General features: G+C 38.2%; 1 protein-coding gene across 9 annotated transcripts in view; it reads right to left on the bottom strand.

The window, feature by feature from the left end:
* The window catches only part of TBC1D15 (TBC1 domain family member 15), a gene marked incomplete at both ends in the record, with an annotated part of 66,677 nt that extends 43,720 nt beyond the window's left edge, over nucleotides 1–22,957 (bottom strand). For 6 of the 9 annotated variants that reach the window (XM_080705507.1, XM_080705511.1, XM_080705509.1 and 3 more), the window contains 4 exons: nucleotides 35–173; nucleotides 879–953; nucleotides 2,264–2,362; nucleotides 22,916–22,945. In XM_080705507.1, coding sequence (XP_080561633.1) covers nucleotides 35–173; nucleotides 879–953; nucleotides 2,264–2,362; nucleotides 22,916–22,945 — 343 coding nt within the window. Of the gene's footprint in view, nucleotides 1–34; nucleotides 174–878; nucleotides 954–2,263; nucleotides 2,363–22,915 lie in introns of all 9 variants that reach the window. The other 3 variants (XM_080705513.1, XM_080705510.1, XM_080705512.1) reach the window with 3 other exon arrangements.
* Nucleotides 22,958–24,466: the final 1,509 nt, after the last annotated feature.

The raw sequence follows: 24,466 nt of genomic DNA on the forward strand, positions 1-24,466 counted from the left end.
ATCAGTTTAAGATTCCAAAAGATTTAATTAATACCTCCATTGGTGTGTGGTTTCCTCTTAAATGAAACTGTATTAACCATGTCCCATTCTGCTTCATAACTGTTCAGATGTTCTGGTCCTCGATGAGGTCTTTCTTTTGGGGCCTGAGTCCATTCTACAACTGAACTGGAGTCCTAAAAAAAATTAGACAAAGTATTTAAGGTCTAAAACTAAAATTTTATTTCAATCCATAACATCTCAACCTTCTATTAAGTTTGTAAGTTGTGGCAGACAACCAAATACCTATCCTTCACTCCCTTCTTCATTTTTACCAACAAAATCAAGAAAACATGTCCAGGCTTTCTTGCAGTTAAAGTTGCCAAAAAAATATAAGCAAAATGCCAGGTGTGGTAGTGCACACTTTGGGAGGCTGAGATTAAAGGATCGCAGTTTCGCAGATAGCCTCAGCAATTTGTGAGGCCCTCAGAAACTTGAGAGACCCTGTTTCAAAATAAAGACTAAAAATAGGGCTGGGGGTATATCTCAGAGGTAGAATGCTTCTGGGTTCAATCTCCAGTACTGAAAAAAAAAAAAAGTAAGTGTGTGTGTGTGCGTGTGTGTATGTGTGTGTCCACGCGTAGAGTCAATTAAGTGCTTCTGGACACACTTTGGTTTTCATAATAGCTTCACCCCTCTTTTTCCTTTTCCTGTTTCAAATGCAGTCTTAAGGTCTGAAAATGTAGCAGCCATCTAATAACACGAGAACCACTACAAAAAGTACCCAAACTCCAGACTGAGTTATTTGAGGAAAACAGCTAATGGTGGCTATTTAAGTAAAATGTGCACATGTATAGTCCTGTATAACTTTCTTTCTTTTTTTTTCCCTCCCCCTTAAATACCTTTCCAGCATAGAGAATACTAGAAGAATCTAATGCATCATCCAATGGTCTCCAGTCCACAATTACTTCAGCATCCTAAAAAAAGAAATTATGAATTCAATTAGTATTAAGCAATATGATATATTTTTGGAATGTTGTTTTTTTACAGTAATGAAGATTGGACCCAGAGACATTCTACTTCAGAGCTACATTCCCAGTCCGTCTTGTTTTGAAACAGGGACCCATCAGTCTCAGTACATTGTTGAGGCTGTTCTCAAACCTGCGATCGTGTCTCAGCCTCTCAAATACTGGGATTACAAGCATGTTTTACCATGCCCAGCTAATATGATACATTTTTGAGCTACTTATTTTTCATTCCTTGAACCCAAAATGAAATTTTAGTGTCTTAAATAGCATTTTAAACATGTTAGTATCATATATTAACTACTACGTGATAGCAAATGTTATATAGATTTGATTCTGGTTATTTTCATTATAAAAATTTTCTATTATTGCAACTTCTACCTAATAAGTTTTAAAATATTCCACATCATTTTGAGCAGGCATGGTGGCCCACTCTTGTAATCCCCGCACTTGGGAGGCTGAGACAGGAGGATCACACAGGTTCAAGCCAGCCTCAGCTACTTAGTGAGACCCTGTTCAAATAAAATATAAAATAGGTCTGGGAGTATAGCCCGGAGATAGAAAGCCTCTGGGTTCCACCCCAGTACCACCAAAATAACAAAAACAAAAACAAAAAATAATAATAATTCCACATCATTTTACTGGCTTATCTAAAGTATTTTATTTCCTTTTTTTTTTGGGGGGGGGGTGCTAAGGAATTGAACCCAGAGGCATTCTACCTCCAAGTTATAACCCCAATCCAATTTTACTTCTTATTTGGAAATAGGGCCTCACACTAAGTTGCAGAGGCTGGCTTTGAACCTTTGATCCTCCTGTCTCAGTCTCCTAAGTACTGGGATTATAAGCATGAACCACCATGCCTGGCTCGCTAAAGTATTTTATTTCTAACATCATTTTCATATTCAATGTACGACCACAGTTCAATTACATTATTGTATATTACAAATAAAATTTACTTTCTAATAATGCCTCAAAGATAAACCCCTTCTGTAAGCTATTAAGTATTATTATTATTATTTTTTTTTTTTTTTTTTTTTGGTGGTACTGGGGTTCCTGGAAGCCCTTCTACCTCCTGGGCTATACTCCCAAACCTATTTTATTTTGGAGGGGAAACAAGGTCTCCTAAGCCAGCACGGCTGGCTTCGAACCTACGTGATCCTCCTGTATCCGCCTCCCAAGTGCAGAGATTACAAGCGTGCGCCACAATGCCCATCCCAAGTATTAATTTAATATTAAATATTAAGCACTTACTAGAAGCTTACCTTTTCTAAAACACGTAATATTCCTGAAATTAAGCTGTCTTGGTCATTGGTCTTTGCACAAGATGAGTGAATATATACCCCTTCCTGTTCATATATAATCTGAAACAGCAAAAATATGATAACGTTATTTCAACATTTGTTAAAAGTAACAAGATATTTTCTTAAAATGCCTGGCCAACTGTCTGATTCACTCATATACAAATATATCACAAATACCTTCTCCAAAATGCTTGAAACCAGAGTATTTTGGGTTTCAGAATATTTGCATACACATATAATGATATATCTTGGGAATGGGAACTAAGCTTAAACACAAAATTCATTTGTTTCATAAGCACCTTATACACATAGCCTGAAATTAATTTTATATGCTTAGTGCATCTGCATTTTGACTGTGACCAGCCATATGAAGTAAAGGCGTGGAATTTTCCACTCGTAGCATCATGTTGCTGCTGAAAGTTTTAGATTTGGGAGTATTGCAGCTTCTGGATTTTTAGGTGAGTTGCTTAGCCTGTATTTTTAAAAATAACACTCAGATTTAAGAAAATTTCAAACAAACTGATAAACAGTTTGTTTTCTTATGCCTGGAAGTTTGTTTTTCAAATTAATAAAAATTAGCCAGGCATGGTGGCGCACACTTATAATCCCCGCACTTGGGAGGTGGAATTAGCCAGGCATGGTGGCGCACACTTGTAATCCCCGCACTTGGGAGGTGGAGACAGGAGGATCAGGTGGGTTCGAAGCCAGCCTCTCTGGCTTAAGAGACCCTGTTTCCAAATAAAAAAAAGCATAAAAATAGGTCTGGGAGTGTAGCCCAGAGGTAGTAAGGGTCTCCAGGAACCCCAGTACCACAAAAAAAATTAATAAAAATCATAACCTTAATCTTCTCCATAAACAAAGATATCAGACTAATTGCTATTTCTCTCAACATATAAATTTCATTTAAATTTTATATTTTTAATGAACTATAAGAAATATATTGGATTCAAATTTTTTAAAAATGAACCTGAAAATGCCCAGGAATATGAAATAAAATACAATGAAAAAAATCGATGTTTTCTAACTATTTCCATAATAGCTTACTTTTACTAAAAGATCATTTTGATGTGTTTTGTAACACAGCACAGAAATTCAGAGAATAAGAATCTTAAAGAGTAGTGATAAGTACTCCTGGAAATTACTAGTTAAAACAAGTTCAAATTTTCAAATATTTACTAAGTACTTCTATGTATAAAAGCATGTTTAAAAAAAAAACTAAGTATATAAAGACGATTAAAACATGTTCACTGAACGAAGTCCTATGGGGAATATAAGGAAGACTTAATTCATGAGTAAGCATAAACATCTGAAGTTAAACCTTATTGCCTATTTGTATAATGTTAAGATTCCATTCCTGGAACTCATTTCAAACTATAAAAGGAGATTTTTTTTGATTTATGAAAATAGGAAAATGAAAACAGTCACTTTGTAAGACATAAGTACTTCTCATATGTTGAGTCTATTTATGAAAATCTTTTGTTAATTTAATTACATTACTCTTCAGAATAGCAAGGCAAGCAATACCAGAGCCCCTCACGACCTCACTCATCAATGTAAATGGGCACATATCCTATTTTTAGCTAACAATGATGGAACACATACACACCAGGAACTCTATTTGTTATGACTTAATCCTTACGACACTCCTAAACCATAGATCCCGAAACTCTAGTGACTATCAATGGGCTTTTTTAAAAAGCCCAGTTCAGGTCAGTGAGAGAGCTGAAAGAGGCTAAGTAAGTTGTTGCCAAGAGTCTGGAAATCCTGCTTTCATTACTTAGAGGTCTACATCTGTGGTTGATCTCTATTGCTTAAAAAATTAAAGAAAACGGACATGGTGGCGCACGTTTGTACTCCCAGCGCTTGGGAGGCTGAGAATGGAGGATCTCACTGGTTCCAAGCCAGCCTCAGCTACTTAGTGAGACTGTTTCCAAATAAATTATAAAATAGGGCTGGGGTGTAGCCTGGAGGCAGAAAGCCCCTGGGTTCCACCACCCCTCCCCAGTACCACACAAAAAAAGTTGAAATTAAAAAATAAACAGTTGCCAGTAGTAACAGGTGAGGTTGAAACAAACCTACTAATTCTGATGCCCAAAAAAAAGCTCTTCACCACTACTCTACAAAGCTTCCACATTACTTTTACTGCCTCTCCTGTGTGTTTAATGTTAATGAACATACATACCTTTAGAAATAAAAAATGTAAAACTTTTGATAGTGAAACATTAGTTTTTATTATAAAGGCTTACAGCAAGTAATAATTGTTTCAGTACAGTTGTAACTCTTATTAGATAACTTTACTGATGCATTGTAATTGCATATGACAGTGAGATTCACAGCAACAGTCCTACATGTACTAACATTATCTGATCTGTTTCCTTCCTTCTCCAAACCTTCCCTAATCTCATCTTGCCTCTGCTCCCACTCTTTCCCCTTCCACTACTTTACTGGTCTCTCTCCTAGTTCTCATGAGTTCTTTTCCTTTCCTTCTCTCCAGCTTCTACATATTGAAAAAAAGGTACAGTTCTAGATTTTCTGAGTCTGGCTGATCTCAGCATGATGTTCTCTAGTCCCACCCATTTTCCTGAAGGTGACATAATTTTGTTCTTTATGACTGAGTAAAACTCCATTGCGTATATTTTTTTCTTTATTCATCTGTAGACAGAAACTCAATTGGTTCCCTAATATAGCCACAGTGAATAGTACTGCTATAAACATGTGTATACATGTGTGTGATACATAATTTACTATCAAAAAACACCAGGGGAAGTTCTTATGTTAAACACCTGACTAAAATATTAGCAGGAGGCCAAGATGGATAGGGTGAGAGAGAATTCTACATCAATTATATAAAGATTACAATTTTAAAGCATATATATACATATCACATACACATGTGTAACACACACATATTCACACATGTACAAAGATACACACAAGAATAGTCACAGAAAAAGAAGAATATTCACAGGAACATTATAATATCAGAGGGAAAGGAGAGAACTGAGGAAAGAAGAGAGGATATGAATCTAAATGCCCACAAATAGGAAAACGACCAAATATATCCATCTATTCTATGAGGAATACTACTCAAGCGTTAAGTGATGAGGATTAAATGAATTAGGCATATGTGGAATGATATATAGTATGTATGATGACATTTGCTCTAAAAGTTTCTCTCTTTATATTTGTGTGAAATATATAGAAAAAAATCTGGAAGAACACATTGTGAAGTGTTAACAGAGGTTACCCTCTGGAGAGCGAATGCGATAGAAAAAGGTTGAAAGAGAAAGTGTAACTTTTTATGTTATGTCTAACTTATATGAATCTTGTAAAGTGAAAATATAGTCATTTACTAAAAAAAATAAGTTTAAAGTATAATGTGAGCCAGGTATGGTGACACACGCTGGAAATCCCAGTACTTGGGAGGCTGAGACAGGAAGATCTCAGGTCAGAAGCTAGTCTCAAACTTAGCAAGACCAGGTTTCCAAATAAAAAATAAAACTGGTCTGGAGGTTTGAGGAAAAATATCCATGGGTTCAATCACCAGCATGCATAATATAAAACTCACACACACAGTGTCATATGAAAAACAGGGTATTCCAAGCCAGGCGTAGTGGCGCACACTTGTAATCACCGTGCTTGGGAGGCTGAGACAGGAGGATCACACAGGTTCGAAGCCAGCCTCAGCTACTTAGTGAGGCTCTCAGCAACTTAGTGGGACCCTGTTTCCAAATAAAGTGTAAAATAGGCCTGGGGGGTATAGCCTGGAGGTAGAAAAAGGCCGTGGGTTCCACCCCCAGTACCACCAAAAAAATAAAATAAGTGTATTCCAGAAGTATAAACTATAAACTTTGTGGACTTAAGTTTTCAATTTATAAAAGAAGACACTGAACCAGGTAATACATATGTGGACCTCAAAAATATGAAAAGATAATGTAGAAAAAAATTTAACATCTAAGGCTTTAATGACAAATGGATAAGAGATATATCCAGAAAAAAACTTCAGCATATTTTCACCTAAGACTGTTATTAGAGTAATAAAAAATGTCAAAGTTCTCATAGTAGGAAAGGGGACATTAATTTGCCATGAAAATGTTGGTATCATTAATAAAACCCAAGGTTCATGATTTATTTGGTGCTTAGAATTTGATCCAGGGATTTACATATACTAGTACATGCTCTACCACTGATCTACACGCCCAGCCACAGTCCAGGATATTAATAACACTAAAGAAATTCTTGAGCCAGGGATGGTGGCACACACTTATCATTCCAGTAGTTGGGAGGCTGAGAAAGGAAGATCACAGGTTTACAGCTAGCCTCAACAACTTAGCAAGACTCCCTGCAACTTAATGAGAGCTAATTTCAAAATTAAAAAAATAAAATAAGCTGAGGAGTAGCCTGGTGATAGAATGCCCCTGAGTTCAACCTCCACTACCTCAATCAATCATCATCATTTTTTAAGATATTCTGGAACCTTAAGAAAACTATCAATCAAATAAACTTTACCTGACACACATTATGTAACTTTTTCCCATATATTTGTTAATGAAGTACTGTCTACTTTTTTTTTTCCCCACTTAGGAAAAACCAAGTTCCCTACATGATTTAACTGAGAAAATATCTAAAAAGTATTAGCAGGCACCTTACAAAAAGTCAAAGCTGCACATCCCTTGTGCTTAGTCATCCTTAAGTGTTCTGTACTTTTTGAGGATAATATGGCATATTCAAAAATTTACAATTCTGCCGGGCGTGGTGGTACACACTTATAATCCCCGTGCTTGGGAGGCGGAGACAGGAGGATCACGCAGGTTCAAAGCCCCTCGCTGGCTTAAGAGACCCTGTTTCCAAATAAAAATATAAAATAGGTCTGGGAGTGTAGCCCAGAGGCAGAAGGATTCATCCCCGGTACCACAAAAAAAAAAAAAAAAAAAAAAATTTACAATTCTAAGCCGGGCATCGTAGCACACGCTTGTAATCCTAAATTTGGGAAGTTTGAAACTAGCCTAATCAACTACCTCAGCAACTCAGCAAGACCCTGTTTCAAAATAAAAGGGCTAGAGGGGTGTAGAATGCCCCTGGGTTAAATCCCAGTACCAAAAAAAATTCACCATCCTAAATCAAATTTGTACTCTCTAAGTAGTTATATTTAGCTTTCCAACAACTTCAAGGGCATAATGTTAATATGAATTAATAATTCTGTCAGAAATAGTAGATAGAATAAAAATTACTAAGTTTATTCATTTGTACCTGCTACTAAGTGTTATGAAGTCATGCAGTCAGACTCCATATTTGGGTTCCAAATCCTCATATTCAAAAAGATTCAGAAAAAAAAATGAATCTATATTGAACATATACAAGCTTATTTCTTGTTATCCCCTAAACACAACAGAACTATTTTTTTCTTTGTAGTGCTTGGGATGGAACCCAGGGGCATTCTATCTCCAAGCTACACCCCTAGCCCTCTTTTTTATTCTTTATTTTAGAACAGGGTCTCACTGAGTTGCAAAGAGCCTCACTAAGTATCTAAGGCTGTCCATGAACAGTGATCCTCCAGTCTCAGCCTCCCAAATGCTGGGATTAAAAGCGTGCTGAGGACAGAACCCAAACCCAGAGGCATTCTACCTCTGAGCTTCACCCTCATCCCTATTTTTTTTTTTAGTCTTTTTTTTTTTTTTTAAACCAAGGTCTCACTGAGTTATGAAGGGCCTCACTAAGTAGCTGAGGTTGTCCGCCAAAAGGAAGACTAATGGGACTTTCCTAAAAAATGTCAATTGTTTTGAAAAATGAACCTGATAACATGAAGCACCCTCTTTGTCTCTGATCTTTTTCTCTGAGACCAGAATTCCAGATAGACAGTTTATTTACCTGATACCAATCAGGAAATAAGTGCTATTTATATTTAAAATGTAGTTATATTTAATGACCTCACTTCTGAATTCCTTTTTCAATATAGATTTTATTTCTATTATTGCTGTTTAATAATATGAACAATAGGAGATTTGTGCCAGTGGGCATGCAGGACCTCCGGCCCTGGACACTAGCACGCGTTCTCATGAGTCTTACACTGCTGGCTCTAATCCAGCGGGCTCTTCTAATTTGAGCGGAGTAAATTTCACTGTGAAACAATGCAAATGGTAAGAAAATGAAATGTCGAGATAAAATTACTTTCCAATACAGTGGAGCGGTTTATCTGTGAGTAAGTAACTACTTATTTATTGCTCTGAGGAAGATGAAAACAGGAGAAACACCTTTGAAAAATGAAGCATTTTAACATAGATGTCTAATATATATTATAAAATTCTACTCCTGTTGCATTCCTTTCATCCCTACAAATGCAATAAACATTCGGTTTAACCTGAAAAAAATAAAATAAAATAAAATGCTTGTAAAAACTAAATACAAGAAAGTGTTCATGATAAAAATGAGTAGTGACTGGGAATGAAGGTTACTGGGTAGATCTGCTGAAATAGCTAGCAAAGGTCCATATCCTGACCAGAGTGGTGGTTACAAGGCTGTTTGCCTTATGATTCCTTAAGTTATGTAATAAGTATTTCTATATCTGCGTTTTGTTTTACAACAAAAATGCCATATCGATGGTGACCACAAAATATAAGGTTTTAAATAGGATTAAATCTCAAGGTGCTAGAGGGAGACTGTCAACAGAAATCATAACACTGATTCAACAATGGAAAAATATAATTTGAGGAAAAGAAAGGGAACAGAGATGATCAAACAGGAGATTTGAGAGACTACCACCACTAATTGCCAAATGAACCTAAAAATGAAGAGAAAGGAATGCTATTGTGAGGATATACAGTATGTTACAAACTAGTATAAAGCCACTCTATGGTTGTCCTGATGATCTTAAACTAGCCAAACATCTATTGGCACAATCTCTAAATATAGAGCATCTAATAAATTCCTGAATGTCTTGCTGACAATATTGCCTATCAGAAGGTATAGGAGGGAAGAGAATTAAAACAAACAAGAAGGAAATGGTTTAAAAAAAATCCTGAGAGAAAACAATCATCTTTAGAGTTTATAACAAATATGGAAAATAGCCAAACATTCCAGCCAGGATTTGGAGGGCAGGAGATACACAGAATAGAGAGGTATTAATCTCACCAAAATAATGAGGGGAAAAAACTACAGGACAACTTCCACTTCTCACCAAGACTGAGTAGCAACAGAGGCTAGATTTAACCTCCACAGGGGCTGGGGATAGGACAACAGGTCAAATCAATTCAACAATGGTTTTATATGGTTTTCAAGCTCCTACTCATGAGGTACTCAAGATCAGTAACTTCTATAAGTAATAAAACAATGAGGTCAGGCGTAGTGGTGCAGGCAGTATTTGGGAGGCAGAGACTGGAGGATCAAACTTTGCAGGCAGCCTCAGCTACTTTGTGAGGCCCTTAGCAACTCAGTGAGACACTGTTTCAAAAAAATAAAAAGACTAAAAAAAATAGGGCTGGGGATGTAGCTCGGAGGTATAATGCCCCTGGGTTCCATCCCCAGTACTGGAGAGGGAGAGGGAGAGAAATGAATGAATAAATAAATATACCAATTAAGCAAGAAATACAATTGACTATTGAGAGTCTCAGCTATGGCAAAGGAAGAGAAAACCCAGAAGGTGTCCATGAGAAGACAGAGGTAGCAATGGTTATGTCAAGACAGCTAGAATTCACAGGATAAAGTAAGAGAGAATAGAGAGGTACACAGAGGATTCAAGAGGTCTGTAATCTTCCTTAAACTTTAGGCAACCAACAGATCAGCCTGTGCCATCAACTACTCAACTACTCAAGACCAGAGGGAAATGTTACCTAACACTATTACAAAAAAAAACCTATAGGCACACGCTTGTAATCCTAGCATTCTGGAGGTGGAAATCAGAGGATCGTGGTTTGGGGACAGCCTCTGCTACTTAGTGAGGCCCTTCACAACTCAGTGAGACACTTTCTAAAAGAAAGAAAGAAAGAAAGAAAGAAAGAAAGAAAGAAAGAAAGAAAGAAGGAAGGAAGGAAGGAAGGAAGGAAGGAAGGAAGGAAGGAAGGACAGACAGACAGACAGACAGACAGACAAGCTGGGCATGGTGGTACATGCTTATAATTCCAGCATTCGGGAGGCTGAGACAGTAGGATTGTGGTTTGCGGCCAGCCTCAACTACTTAGTGAGGTCCTTCCCAACTCATTGAGACCCTGTTTCAAAATAAAGAATAAAAAAATAGTGCTGGGGATGTCGCGCGGAGTTAAAATATCCCCAGTACTGCAAAAAGAAAAAAAAGACCCCAAAGTATCATTTTAAATAATTTAAATGCCTTCTAAGACAAATCTTAAGAATATTTTATAGTAACTCAAAAATACCTAACACCCAACAAAATAGAAATCATATTATCTAGCTAGGTGTGGTGGTACACACTTGTAAACCCAGTACTTGGGAGGTGAGACAGGAGGATCACAGGTTCACTGGGGGTAGCTCAGACTGAACAGTGGGTTCAATCCCCAGTACTGAAAAGAAAAAAAAAAAAATTATCTGACATCTGGTTAAAAAAAAATCACTAAGGCACACTGAAAGCCAGCTAAATATGCTCTACAAAAAAGAAGAAAAAATTATTAAAAAATGGCTACAGCCAGACATGGTGGTACACACTTGTAATCCCAGTACTTGGGAGGCGAGACTGGAGGACTGCTCAGGTTCAATGCCAGCCTCAGCTACTTAGTGAGGCTCTTAGCAACTTAGTGAGACCCTGTTTCCAAATAAAAATATAAAATAGGTGTGGGAGTATAATCCAGAGGTAGAAAGCCCCTAGGTTCCATCCCTGGTACCACCAAAAAAATAGCTACAAGGCAGTGGCACATGCCTATGATCCCAGTACTTAGGAGGTAAGACAGGAGGATTGTTAATTTGAGGTCAACTTCAACAACTTAGCAAGACCCTCCACAACTTGGCAAAACACTATTTCAAAATAAAAAATAAAGAGCTGGAGGGTGTAGCTCAGCGGTAAAATGGCCCTGGGTTCAATCCCCAGTACTGCCCCCCAAAAAAGAATGCAAATGTGAAATTAGTAGGGAAGGATATTAAAGCATTATTATAACCATCCCATATGTTCGAGATACTGGAAAGTCATAATCCACTGAGAAAACAAAGATATTTTTTAAAAAGACCCAAATCAATTTTTTATCAGAAAGACCTTATTTCTAGAATACAAGAAAAAACTCTCAAAAGTCAGTAACAAGTAATAAAAACATTTTAAAATAAAATGGGCAAAAATCTTAACAGTCACCTCACTAGGAAGATATAGAGATGACAAGAAAGCACATGAGAAAATGCTCAGCACCGGTGGGCATTACAGAAATGCTAACTGAAACCACAATGAAATTCTTCTACATACTTATCAAAATGGATATATTTTTTTTAAAGCTCACCATCCTAAATCTTGAGGATGTGGGGCAACCAGAACTTTTTTGTTCCTTTTTTTTTGTACTACAAGTTCATGAATTGTCAGTGTGAATATTAAAATGGTATGTCTACTTTAAAGAATAGTTTGGAAGTGCTGAAAAATGCTAAATATACAACATATACCATACAGTCATTCCATTCCTAGGTATTTGCTCCAAAAAAATAAAAGCGATGTTCATTGGAAGACTTGGATAGTGAACTTGGAAAGAGCCCCATATCAGTCAATAGGAAACTGGGTAAACAATATGTGCTCTACAATAAAGTACTGCGTAGCAACAAAAACACTGAGACTATGAACTATACTACTGAATACTGTATGAATAAATACTAGTGAATGATACTTTACTAATGGACTAAACACACATAACATGAATGAATCTCAAAGTAATTATTCTAGATAATTAAAGCCAAATCAAAGTAGAGTACATGCCACATCATTCTATTCATGTAAAATTCTAGAAAACGCAAACTAACCCAGAATGACAAGAAGCAATTCAGTGGTTACCTGTGGACAGGTGAAGGGAGTGATGGATTACAATCTTTCTTGAAGCTTATGGAGGTGGCAGAAATGCCATTATCTTTATTGTGCTCATAGGTTTACGTGTATACATACACCAGTTACCAAATGGACACCCTAAATACATGCAGACTATTGTTAACTGTACTTCAATATAGCTATATAAAACATTATTTATAAAGCCTATTGCTTTAAATTGTAAACATATATATAATAATACAAATGTAGGGATATTTTTAGCAAAAAAAAATTCGTTCTGCCTCAAAAAAAATTAAAAATTATACCCCTACTTAATTGGGAAGTAGGTAACAAAGGAAAAAATTAAAAAGCACAGATTTGCCACTTGGTGGTGCTAACCTATCCAAATCCATTAAAGTTTCTTAATAATTATGTGCTAAACACCATAGTAACTAGAAAGATAAAATTCCTTGATTAAATTAAAAAGGTATAATCTTTACACATAAGTGCCCCTTTATACAATGTTTCTCCCCATAATAATGGGGGAGGGGAGTAAGAGTATAAAGGTAAAGAGACAGACACTGACTGGTTTCCATTTAGAATAAAACTGTCTCATTCCCTCCAGGCTCTCATTTATTCTTAAATATTTGCTAAGCTGCCTAAGCAGTAAAGTGCATTTAACAACTTTCACTGATGGCCTGCTGACTGCAACTAAAACTGCAGATTTTCTGATAAAACTTACTAAAAGAACTAGGGAAACCACAGCAAATGTGGTAGAATATATCTGATGATCTCTAATTGAGCAAAAGTTAAAATTAAAAAGCAAAAGTGCAACAAGAGATAAATTCCACTTCCTAAACAGAGATGTACTTTTGCGCTATCCAATTCAAGACTATGCGTCTTCTGACAGAAAGCTGAAAGAAAAAAAGAAGTTGCACAATTTAGTAGTAAGTTTTGTGAGTTTTTTTTTTTTTTTTTTTTTTTTTTTTGTGGTACTGGGGATGAAACCAAGGGGCATTCTACCTCTGAGCTATATACCACAGCCCTATTTTATTCTTTTATTTGGGGACACTAAGTAAGTTGCAGAGTCTGACTGCAACCCTGCAATCCTCCTGTCTCTGCCTTCCAAGTACTGGGATTGCTAGGCGTGGTGGCGCACGCTTTTATCCCAGCGCTTGGGAGGCTGAGACAGGAAGATCGTGCAGGTTCAAAGCCAGCCTCAGCTACTTAGTGAGGCTCTCAGCAACTTAGTGTGACCCTGTTTCCAAATAAAATATAAAATAGGTCTGGGAGTGTAGCCCGGAGGTAGAAGGCCCCTGGATTTCATCCCCACCACCACAAAAAAAAAAAAAAGTACTGGATTACAATCAGCCACCTCATCTGGCTGTAAGTAGTTTTTTATACTGTTTCCTCATATAAGTAGAACTGAGATATATAGATTTTTTTTTTTTTTGCAGTACTGGGGATGGAATTCAGGGGCATTCTAACTCCAAAGTATATATCCCCAGGCCTATTTTGTATTCTTTTGAAACAGGGTCTGAGTTACAAAGGGCCTAAGTAGCTGAGGCTGTCCATGAACCATGATCCTCCTGCCTCAGCCTCTCAAATGCTGGGATTACAAGTGTGTACCACCATGCCCAGCTTGAGATTTTATTTGTAATTTGATCATTATAACCTTTATTTTCAAAAACTAAAAATGAGCCGGGCGTGATGGCACACGCTTGTAATCCCCGCGCTTGGGAGGCAAAGACAGGAGGATCGCGCAGGTTCGAAGCCAGCCACGCTGGCTTAAGAGACCCTGTTTCTAAAAATAAAATAGGTCTGGGAGTGTAGCCCGGAGGTAGAAGGGCTTCCAGGAACCCCAGTACCACAAAAAAAAAAAAAAACTAAAAATGAAATCATTCAATCCAAATATTCTAAACTTACCAGTAGACTTGCAGTAAAATTCTTGCCCTCTCTCCAAACATAAAATCCAAAACCTACTAACACATTCTTGAACTTTCTCAACTATTTGAATATTGCAAATGAACCTAACAACCAAAAAATAAAAGTTCTAAATATTCAAATTCTTCAAAATCATTTGGCATACAGAAGGTAAATTTAAGCTTTTGGTTACAGAAAATGTCCCAAAAACACCTGTAGGTCCAAATAATCTAATAAACTCCACACTCAAATAACTAAATTATTTGTTATCTCTACTTCAACACTCACAGGCACCTTAAACCTAGTATGTTCTGTCTAAACCTAACCTTCTGATATTCCCAACTCTTATCAAAAACATCCTAATGAAGGCTGGGTGTGGTGGCACACACTTGTAATCCCCGCGCTTGGGAGGCAGAGACAGGAGGATTGCGCAGGTTTGAAGCCAGCCTCGCTGGCTTAAGAGACCCTGTTTCAAAAAAATAAAATAAAATAGGTCTGGGAGTGTAGCCCGGAGGTAGAAGGCTTCCAGGAACCCCAGTACCACCCAAAAAAAAAAAAAAAAAAAAAAACCCTAATTGCCTCTTTCACCACCCTGACCCTATGTCCTAAGTCTTTCAACCTTCCCCTTTCAGCAAAGCCTCATCAATTCTAACATGGATTGCTGAATTAGCATTCAGGACTCTCTTCTCTCAACTGAAGGACCTTCTTAATAATCAGTGTAAGGTGTGTAATGTATAACCAGTGCCAAAACCACTCTTTATAAAATGTACATCTGGGGAGGGGGAAAATCAGTAAGTAGCTGGGCATGGTGGCTCATGTTTGTAATCCCAGTACTTGCAAAACTGAGACAAGAGAGCACAGCAAAATAAAAATAAAACAGGACTAGGAGTATAGCTCAGAGATAGAATGCCTCCAGGTTCAACCTCCAATAGAAAAAGAAGAAAGAAGACGACAAGGACTCCTCAGTTACCTCCTTCATAGTACTATCAGCCTAATTAGGGATTAGGACAAGAAAACAATCACAACATGTAAGTACCAACAGGCCCTCATAAACATCTTACTTAGACTCAGAAGGGAAGAGCTTCTCAAGAAAACCAGAAGAACTTATGAGACCCATAGAATAGCAAGTTTAACTAAAGAGGGTATGAAGAAGCAAGGGGTAGAGGTTTGCAGCAGAGGGTATATGTTCTAAACAGCAGTAATTCAGTGCAGGGCTAACCCCATATATCAGAGGGTATAGTCTAAATAGTTTAGTGACAAAACTAGAGACCAGTTCAGATCACAAAGGGTATTATTAACCATGCTAAAGAATTTAGGCATTAGGAATTTATCCTCAAGACAAAGGAAAGCCACTAGAGCTCTAGCAGGGAAATGTCATGGTCAAATGTGCTTTTTCTGAGCCAACATGCTGGCTGCAGGGTCAAGAACGAACAGCTGCAATAATCCAGGGAGGGAGAGTCCTGATGGCTTGAACTAAAACAGTGGCACTGGAAATGAATGAGGTGAAGCAGATGGCCTAGAAAGATATTTAGGAAGTTGAAATAGAACAGGACTTCATGACTGATTAGCTGAGGAGGGGGAGGGAAGGGAGAGAACTCAAGGACAAGAGAGTACATACGAGGTTATTTACTCAGGAAATACAGAAGGAAAAAAGTAAACAAGTCCTATTTGGGGCATGTTTTTAGTAATAATTATAGAAATGAAAATAAAATGTAGCAGTATAGATGCTTACCACGGTAACACACCATAGAAATTCTGAGAAGAGTGAACCTTTAGGATGTAGAGTGGTACAATTCTCAATAAAGGGTCCCTGTACTGCTTCTTAAGGACAACAGTGTACCATACACTGTCAGACAAGAGAAATAGCAGTATGAGACAAAAATGGTTAAATGAGTAACCTTTCTTATACTGACAACTACATAAACATTTTAACACAATTAAAAGAACAAAGATTTTATTAGGATTTTCTTCCACCAAAGAGTACAAATAAAAAGTCCTAGTCTCAGCATCTATGTCTCATCAAATCTAAGTCTCAGCATTTTCATTTTTCAAAAACAAAAACCACACTTTTTGTTAACTCATAAAAGAAAATGACTTAGAATTGCAAAGTACTATTCTGTGTAAAGAAGAAAGTCTGTGTTCAACTACCCTTGTACCCAAAGAACCCAAGGTAAAAAGTTACTCAAATGTTCACTAAAGAATGTCAGAAAAATAAAGAAAAAAGACATATTCCTATCATATCCTAGGTAACTACCATGTTACTTGATCTAGTCTAGGAAAATAAACTGTCCAAGAAAATCTAAAAGATATTAAGAATATTCTTAAGCCAGGCGTAGTGGCGCAGGCTTGTAATCCCAGCATTTGGGAGGCTGAGACCAGAGGATCGAGGTTCACAGACAGCTACTTAGTAGCCCTTCACAACTCAGTGAGACCCTGTTTCAAAATAAAGAATAAAAAATTGGGTAGGGGGTATAGCTTGGAGGTCAATTGCCTCTGGGTTCCATCCCCAGACCCGCCAAAAAAAAATATATATATATATTCTTAGCCACATGTGGTACTGTATATACTTGTAATCCTAGTACTTGGGAGACTGAGAGAAGAGGATCACAGGTTCAAGACCAGCCTCGGCAACCTGGCAACACCCTGTATTATTTTTTATTTATTTATTTTCACTAAGTGAGGATTCTCTGCAACTCAGTGAGAACCTGTTTCAAATTAAAGAACAAAATATAGGGTTTGAGGTGGAGCTTAGATGTAGAATGCCCCTTGGTTCCATCCTCAGTACTGAAGAGAAAAAAAAAAAAAAGAAAAATAAAAAAGTACCAAGGAGACCAAGCCTGGAGTGAGGGGGAAATTGGCCAACTGGTCCCCACTGGCAACACCCTGTTTTAAAACAAAAATTTAAAAAGGGCTGGGATGTAACTGAGAGGTAGAATGATACTGAATTTGATCCCCAGTACCACCTATGTAGGTATATGTGTGTGGAAGTGTGTATGTTTTCTTTATCTTTCTAAGCATAATGATTTCTCAGGAATATAAACATATCTAAAAGGAACTCAATAGGGACATTTTTTTTTTTTTTCTGTATGTGTGTGGTACTGGAGATTGAACTCAGGAGCATTTTACCTCCGAGTTATACCCCAGCCCTATTTTCTTTTTACTTTGAAACAGGTCTCATGAGGTTGATGAGAGTCTCACTACTTGCTGAGACTATCCTTGAATCTGCAATTCTCCTGTCTCAGCCTCCCAAGTACTAGAATTACAGGCATGCACTACCACACCTGAGAGACCAGGCCAATTTTAAGCTAGAAAATAAATTCTTACTAAAAATATAATCAAATTGGGCATGGTGGCACACAATTGTATGCCCAGTACTTGGGAGGCTGAGACAATAGGATCCCAGTTTTAAGGCCAGCCTCAGCAATTTAGTGAGGCCCTCCACATATTAGTGAGACCCTGTTTTAAAAATAAAAAATAGGCTGTGGGTATAGCTCAGAGGTAGGATGCCCCTGGGTTCAATCCCCAGTACCACAAAAATAGATAAATTAAAAGTCATCAAAATAAATTTGAAGCAAGAAAAAAAAATAATAGCTCATTTCCTGGTGTCAAGTTATTTTCAATACAACAAAATTCTAATACAATTATAGAAAAACCTAAAGCAAATGAAAGTACACTAAATAGGATCTTAAGATTCTGAAGCAAGAGCACTATTAGTAAACCATCTCTCACTCTAACTCTCCCTCATTTCCATCATCTTTTTGCATTTCCTCACCACTGAGTACCTACTATGTGCCAGGATCTTAGCTGGTTCCCGGGAAACATTTTAGCATCTGACCTAATGACAATTAATCTATACATTAACAGAACAGAAACATTTGCTAAAAATAGCACCCACTTCAAGAATTTGAAACTCATATTGCATTTCTTAATTACAAAAGCTAAGGGGGGAGAGACAGTCATGGTGACACACCTGAAATCCCAGTACTTGGGAGGCTGAGTCAGGAGAATTGAAGGTTTGAGGCCAGACCCAGAAACTTAACTAGAACCTCAGCAACTTAGATTGTTTCAAAATTAATATATGGATGGTTGGGTCTATATAACTCAGAGGTCTATAATTCCTTTTGGTATTGCTAATTGGTAACAGATCCAGGTCCAATTCCTAATACCAAAAATAAATAAAATAAAGGTAAGGATGTGAGAGTGTTTTCCTCCCGAAAAACTGAAGCATATTAAATACAAGGAAAGAGCTATGTGATGTAGAACAATCAGGTGCAATTAAATATTTACAGTATAAAGGAATGAAAGTAACTAGCTATAAGAAGCACTAGAATAATGCCCAAACTACTTCAGTCTCTTTTTTCCGCTTTCTCAAGGACAGGTAAATTCAACTCATTCCATTAATTCAATTTTTGTTCACCTGTTAGAAAGAAATACAGTGGTCTTTACAGGCCTGTGTCCTGATTTCTCCCCTCAAGATTCATGAGAGAACTAATGCATGTGTATCTATGTTCATAGCTGCACAATTCACCATAGCCAAACTCTGGAACCAGCCAAGATGTCCATCAACAGATGAATGGATTACAAAACTGTGGGATATGTACACAATGGAATTTTACTCAGCCATTAAAAAAACTCAATTACATCATTTTCAGGGAAATGGATGGAACTGGAGGACATTATGCTAAGTGAAATTAGTCACAAAAAATAAGAAATCAGATGCTTTCCCTAATATGTGAAAGCTAAGGAGAAATGGGTCATAGGAGGAAGTCTAGATGAAAAAGGAAATCCTAGAGGAGCAAACAAGACAACCTAAAGGAGGGGAAGGGAGGGGGGAAGAAGGAAATTCTCTGAAACACACAATATACTTAAACATATCGAAGTCAACCACTAAGCCAAGCAAGGGAAGGAGGGGTGGGGAGGGAATGGGGTGGGAATTGGGTAGGGATTAAATCGGTGATGTGTACATGTATGTACACACAAGTTTTTTACTCCAATATGATGTACGAATATAATGCACCAATAAAAAAATTTTTTTAAAGATTCATGAGAGAATGTTACTTCTTCCAGTTTAGCTGACTGTTAAAACATATGGTTCTGCATATTTATATAACACAGATTAGCTGAACTCCAAGAACTAGTCTGGGTTATTAACCAAACTCAAGCCCACTTTCAAAAGCTCAGCTATGAAAAACAAAGTGTATGTCTGTCACATGCCATAACATCTTAAATTTAGCCACATCAGAGAACTGAATGCACCCAAATTGGTATCTCATATTTACTGATCTATTAGCATGTATCATTTTTCTCTTACCAAAAGGATACAGTATGCTGTATAATCCTGTTAGTGTATTATATAGTAGAAAGAACCCAAAAAAGATTATACTCTGGTCTAACCTCAGGAAACTAGTTTTGGGGGTTTATACTGTTTGTTTGCCATGGGTAAATTCTTAGTTAGATTTCCCTTTGGCTACTAGAAAACTTTTAGCCAAACTGTAGCTCACTATGTATAGCTTATTTAATAATGGTACTTCCAGTTCCTAATTTTATTTTCCATATTGCTTATATTTGTGAGCAGCATTAATTTCATTACAAAAAAACACTGCCAGCAAAAATAAGCATTCAGCTATTTCCAAACCACTACTAATCTTACAATCTTTAGACCAAAGATCTTCCTTAACAGTAGTAAAAGCAGCTAATATTTATGAAGCATTTTCTTGATGCCAGGCACTATTATAAATGTTTTTTTAACTATTGGCTCATTTAATGCCCCTATTGCTCCATGATGGAATCTATCAATCCCACTTTACAAATGAGAAAATAGGAAAGTAATTTTCCAAAGACACATAACTATGATGCAATGGGGTAGTATCTGAACTTAAACAATCAGGCTCATCTCCTTAACCTTTGCCCTACTGTGATGATTTTTTTGTTCACCATCAAAACTATTATATGATTTCTAAAACAAGGTATTTTTAAATTTCTAAAATAACAATGAGACTTAGAAACAGACAACACTGAAAACAAATTTCATGCCATACCAAAAACCATTATTCTAAATCTTGAAGACTGTCATATCTAAACAATGATGTATTAGCAAGGATACAGAGATAATGAGTAACACCTGCACAGCATCTACTATCTACCAGGTAGTGTTCTAATATATTAGTCATTAATCCTTACAATGATCCCATAGTCACTGTGTGTGTGTATATATATATATATGAGAAAACCGAACCACACAGAAGAAATGACTCAACTCACTAGTAAGTGAAGTTAGTTTCTGAAACCAATTTGGCTCCAAAGTTCAAGCTCTTAACCATCACCTTTCATTGTTTCTCTAACAGAGATTAACTTCCTCCCTCGTCACTTCCTGATACTCAAATCAAGTGCAGTAGAAGAAAAGGCACTCTACATTCTAAATCTCAACGCTGAGAGATTATAATTCAACAGAACTGGCAGCCCAGCATCTGTCTTTTGTCTTGATGCTGTTGTTGCTAGTGTTGTTGGTCAGCTTGCTATTTGATTCTTATGAGCCTTGGTTAACATTCATTTCCTTCGAGTTCTAAATAAGATGATCTCAGCTGAACTTTGAAGGGCCTAAGTGATGAGAATTGAAACAAAAACACACATACTACACAGTTTTTCCCTTATCTCCTTTCCCAAAGAATCAAGAGTGGGAATTAAGGAAGCAGCAAGAAAGTAAAATCTTTTTATGCCATTATTACTCAGTTTTGAATGGTAACCATAACAGAGTACAAGGGTTTTGTTTGAAACAAAAGAATCTGATTTTTACACCAAAAAAAAATAATTCAAGTCACAGAGAAAGGACTGTGGGGAGAGGCTGCAGACAAGTAAAAAAAACTCAGCCATGAACTCAAGAGCAGACGAAAACTCAAGGCCTGAACTATGCACTGAGAAGTAAAGAAACTACAGCAATTTAGGAAAACCAGTTAAGGTAAAACTGGTAGGATCTGGTTAGAGACTAAATTTTATTCTAGGAATGAATGCCTCCAAGTTTGTTTTACATGGAACCAGATGAATGATGGTGCCTAAACCAGAACTGAACTTACTGAAGGAAGACTAAGTGGGTTTTGCTGGTCATAATACTTTAATTCTGAAGCAGAGCAGCTTTGGGCACAGTGGAGAGATGGAAATGGGTGGGAATGTACAATGGATGAGAAAAAGATAATACAGTTTTAAGAATTTAAGTCAGACAACAAAAGGCAATGGCTGCAAAGAAAGTGGGGGGGAAAGGAGGTGTAGTTTAAATGGAAAGGATATCGAAAACTGCTAGGCTGAATTTCCCCAAATGTGACATCAAAAATTAACTTTCTAATACACAGTGAGTCACGCAAAAGATTCACCTCAAATATAAAAATACAAAAGCTGCCAAGAGCATGAATAATCCAAAAAAGCATGTCCAATTTATCATTTAGAAGAGCTAGTACAACGGCATGATGGCACACACCTGTGAACCCAGTATGTGGGAAGAAAATCAGCAGGATCACAGGTTCAAGCCCAGCTTCAGCAAATTAGTGAGACCTTATTTCAAAATAAAAATTAAGAAAAACCTAGGTTCAGTCCACAGTACAAAAAGTGAGCCAGTACATATGTTTGTAATCTTGTTTTATACTTGTGATTTTCAGTTTCATGTACTTCTCAGCACTTTTAATACAAGCAATGACTGTCATCACTTGCATTCTGCAGATATGAAGAACAGAAAGGTCATAACTGCCCAATTTGCCAAAGTCACGCTTCAGATTAAAAGCAAATCCTATACCTTTTTTGTTATTCTGCTGCCTAGTCGAGTACTCCATAGACCAAACCACAAACGCAGTCAAATAATTCAAAATGGGATAGAATGCGGCAGAGAGATTCAAGGAATAGAGGAAGCTATCTATAACGAGTAAATAGACCTCAGTGTTCTGAGTCATTACTCGTCAGTCCCAGCTGTTTACGAAATACTCCCGGCGCTGGGAAATGCTGCCAGTTGCATGTCGTAAAGCTGATGGCTGTAAATATATACATAAGCTGTGCCCTTGGAACGCGAGTTGGCAGTAGACACCGGGATCTCTACACCTCATCCTCGTTCCTAACCAACTAGCAGGTGTCAGTAACTTCTATAAAAAAATATGACAGATGGAAATACCCCAGAGACATCTAGGAAATAAGTGTTTTTAACAAATGCCTTTAAAGACAGGCTTAGAATGGTGTGTAAATCTCCAGCTCTCCGGTGGAAACACGCTTTGCCGCTGACAGCCATCACAAACCCCGGCAATATGTAAAATTAGCCCGATACACTCTTTTCTCCGAAGCGCACAGTGGCTTAAGACCTACTCCCCGCTCCTCCCGACGGTGGCACAGAAGACATGGGCAAGGCAGGTTGACGCCAAAGACAGGAAAGACGCTGGAGTCTGGAGAACCGAGAACTAGAGTCGGGAATGGGGGGAATGGAGCTGGGAAAACACCTGTCCCTTAGGAAAGAAAATACCGATTAAAGCCTCCCCGGCTCTAGGGCAAAGCAGAGCCGCGGCCTCGCTGGCCTAGGAGCGGGAACTGGGTCTAAATCCCAGGCTGCACCGGCATTCTAGGAAGCCAGCTGACACCACCGCCGCGTCTCGCCCTTCTCTACCCGCCGTGGGCTGTTCCTGATGTGAACAGGCCCTCGCCGCCCCTCTGCGACCCGCCCCCAGCCCGCAAAATAACCGGGGTCCCGGAGAGAAACAAGGGTGTTCCCCGGAGCCGTTACCTACCTTCCCGCTCACAACACCCGCCGCCGCCATGTTTCCTGCGCGTGCCTGGTGATGACGTAGCAGGACCTCACGTGTCTCTCGGATTCACAACAACATCCGGCAGAACTCAACTGACGTCCGGCCGGAAGGGGCGAGGCGGAACGCGAGGGGGGAGGGCGGGGCCACCTGGCGCATGCGCGCTGAGTGCCCCCCCGCGGCCGCTAGGGTGGGGTCTCTGGCGCAGGACTGCGCATGTGCCAATGTATTATTCAGCGGAGCTCCCTAAATTGAGGCGTCTTTGTATTGGGGTTTGCCCGGGGCGATCCTCCTAATTTATCGCAGGCCACGTCATTTGGGTGTGATGAAAAGAACACAGTATTGGAAGCTCCCAAAAATGATCCCGGCTTCCTAGCTTTAGGCAAGTCACCAAAGGGCTGTTATACCTCAGTCCCTTTGTACAACCAAGACAACGCTGCTATTAGGATTAAAGAAGCCCCAGCCCTCTATCCGAGGCGCACACCCACAGAGAGACTTTAACCCCTCTGTATAGGAGGTTTCTGAAGTTGAGCCCGGTCATTGCCATTTACACAAGACCATGAGCAAGGTATTTTTATAGGAACTGTGATAATACACTCATTGCTCCAGAGTTCAAGGCACAAAGTTTAGAGAACCTACACAGCTATTAATAGCCATGTGACTTGAAACAATCTTTTAATTCACCCCTGCTTCAACAGGTACAGTGAGAAATACGTGTAGAGTGATTATAGGGATCTCAGATTTGATATTAAAATAATTTGATTCGATGCTACTCTGACTTCTGCCCCAGGGCAGACTAACAAGCTCCTTTGCACCTAAAACTGCTATACCTGTGATAGTAATTGTGTTCACACAGTGGAAAAAAAGTTAAGAGGTTGTTTGAGGTAACTGGAAACAGAAAACATGGGTTGCAGGTTTTGTGAATACTAGTAACCTAATCAGTGAGGGAGGTGGCAGGACCCGGGATGGGAATGAATGCTGTTATGGAGGCTGATGCTGATGCAGTCATCCGAGATTCCAGCCAAGGCCATCAAGTCAGGAAAGCAGTTCACCTGCAAGAGATTAATGAGGTGGGAAAATGGGTATATTAGTAGTATCCAGCACTGAGCAAAGACTAGAAGGCCTTCCTTCCACAAATTCACTAGATTAAGTAGACTTCTTTTTTTTTTCTGCAAGTACTATTCCTGTGCCTTTACCCATCAATCTGGCAGGTTGATGACATCCAGATATCTTCAGCCCAAGCCTCTTGTTCTCCTAAACTCTAGCCCCTACATCTACTGCCCGATGGACTTTTTTAACCTAAGAAATTCACATGTCAAAGAAAACTAAACCTTTGCCACACAAAGTCATGTCTTCTCATCAGCAGCATCTGGGAGCTTGTTAGAAATGCAAAGTCGCAGCCCAGGTGTGATGATGCATGCTTGTAATCCCAGTACTTGGGAGGCTGAAGTAGGAGGATTGCAGGTTCAAGGACAGCCTCAGCAAGTAGTGAGACTCTCATCAACCTAGTGGGACTCTGTTTCAAAATAAAAATAA

The sequence above is a fragment of the Muscardinus avellanarius genome (genome assembly GCF_963383645.1).
Source record: "Muscardinus avellanarius genome assembly, chromosome: 11".
Taxonomy (NCBI): domain Eukaryota; kingdom Metazoa; phylum Chordata; class Mammalia; order Rodentia; family Gliridae; genus Muscardinus; species Muscardinus avellanarius.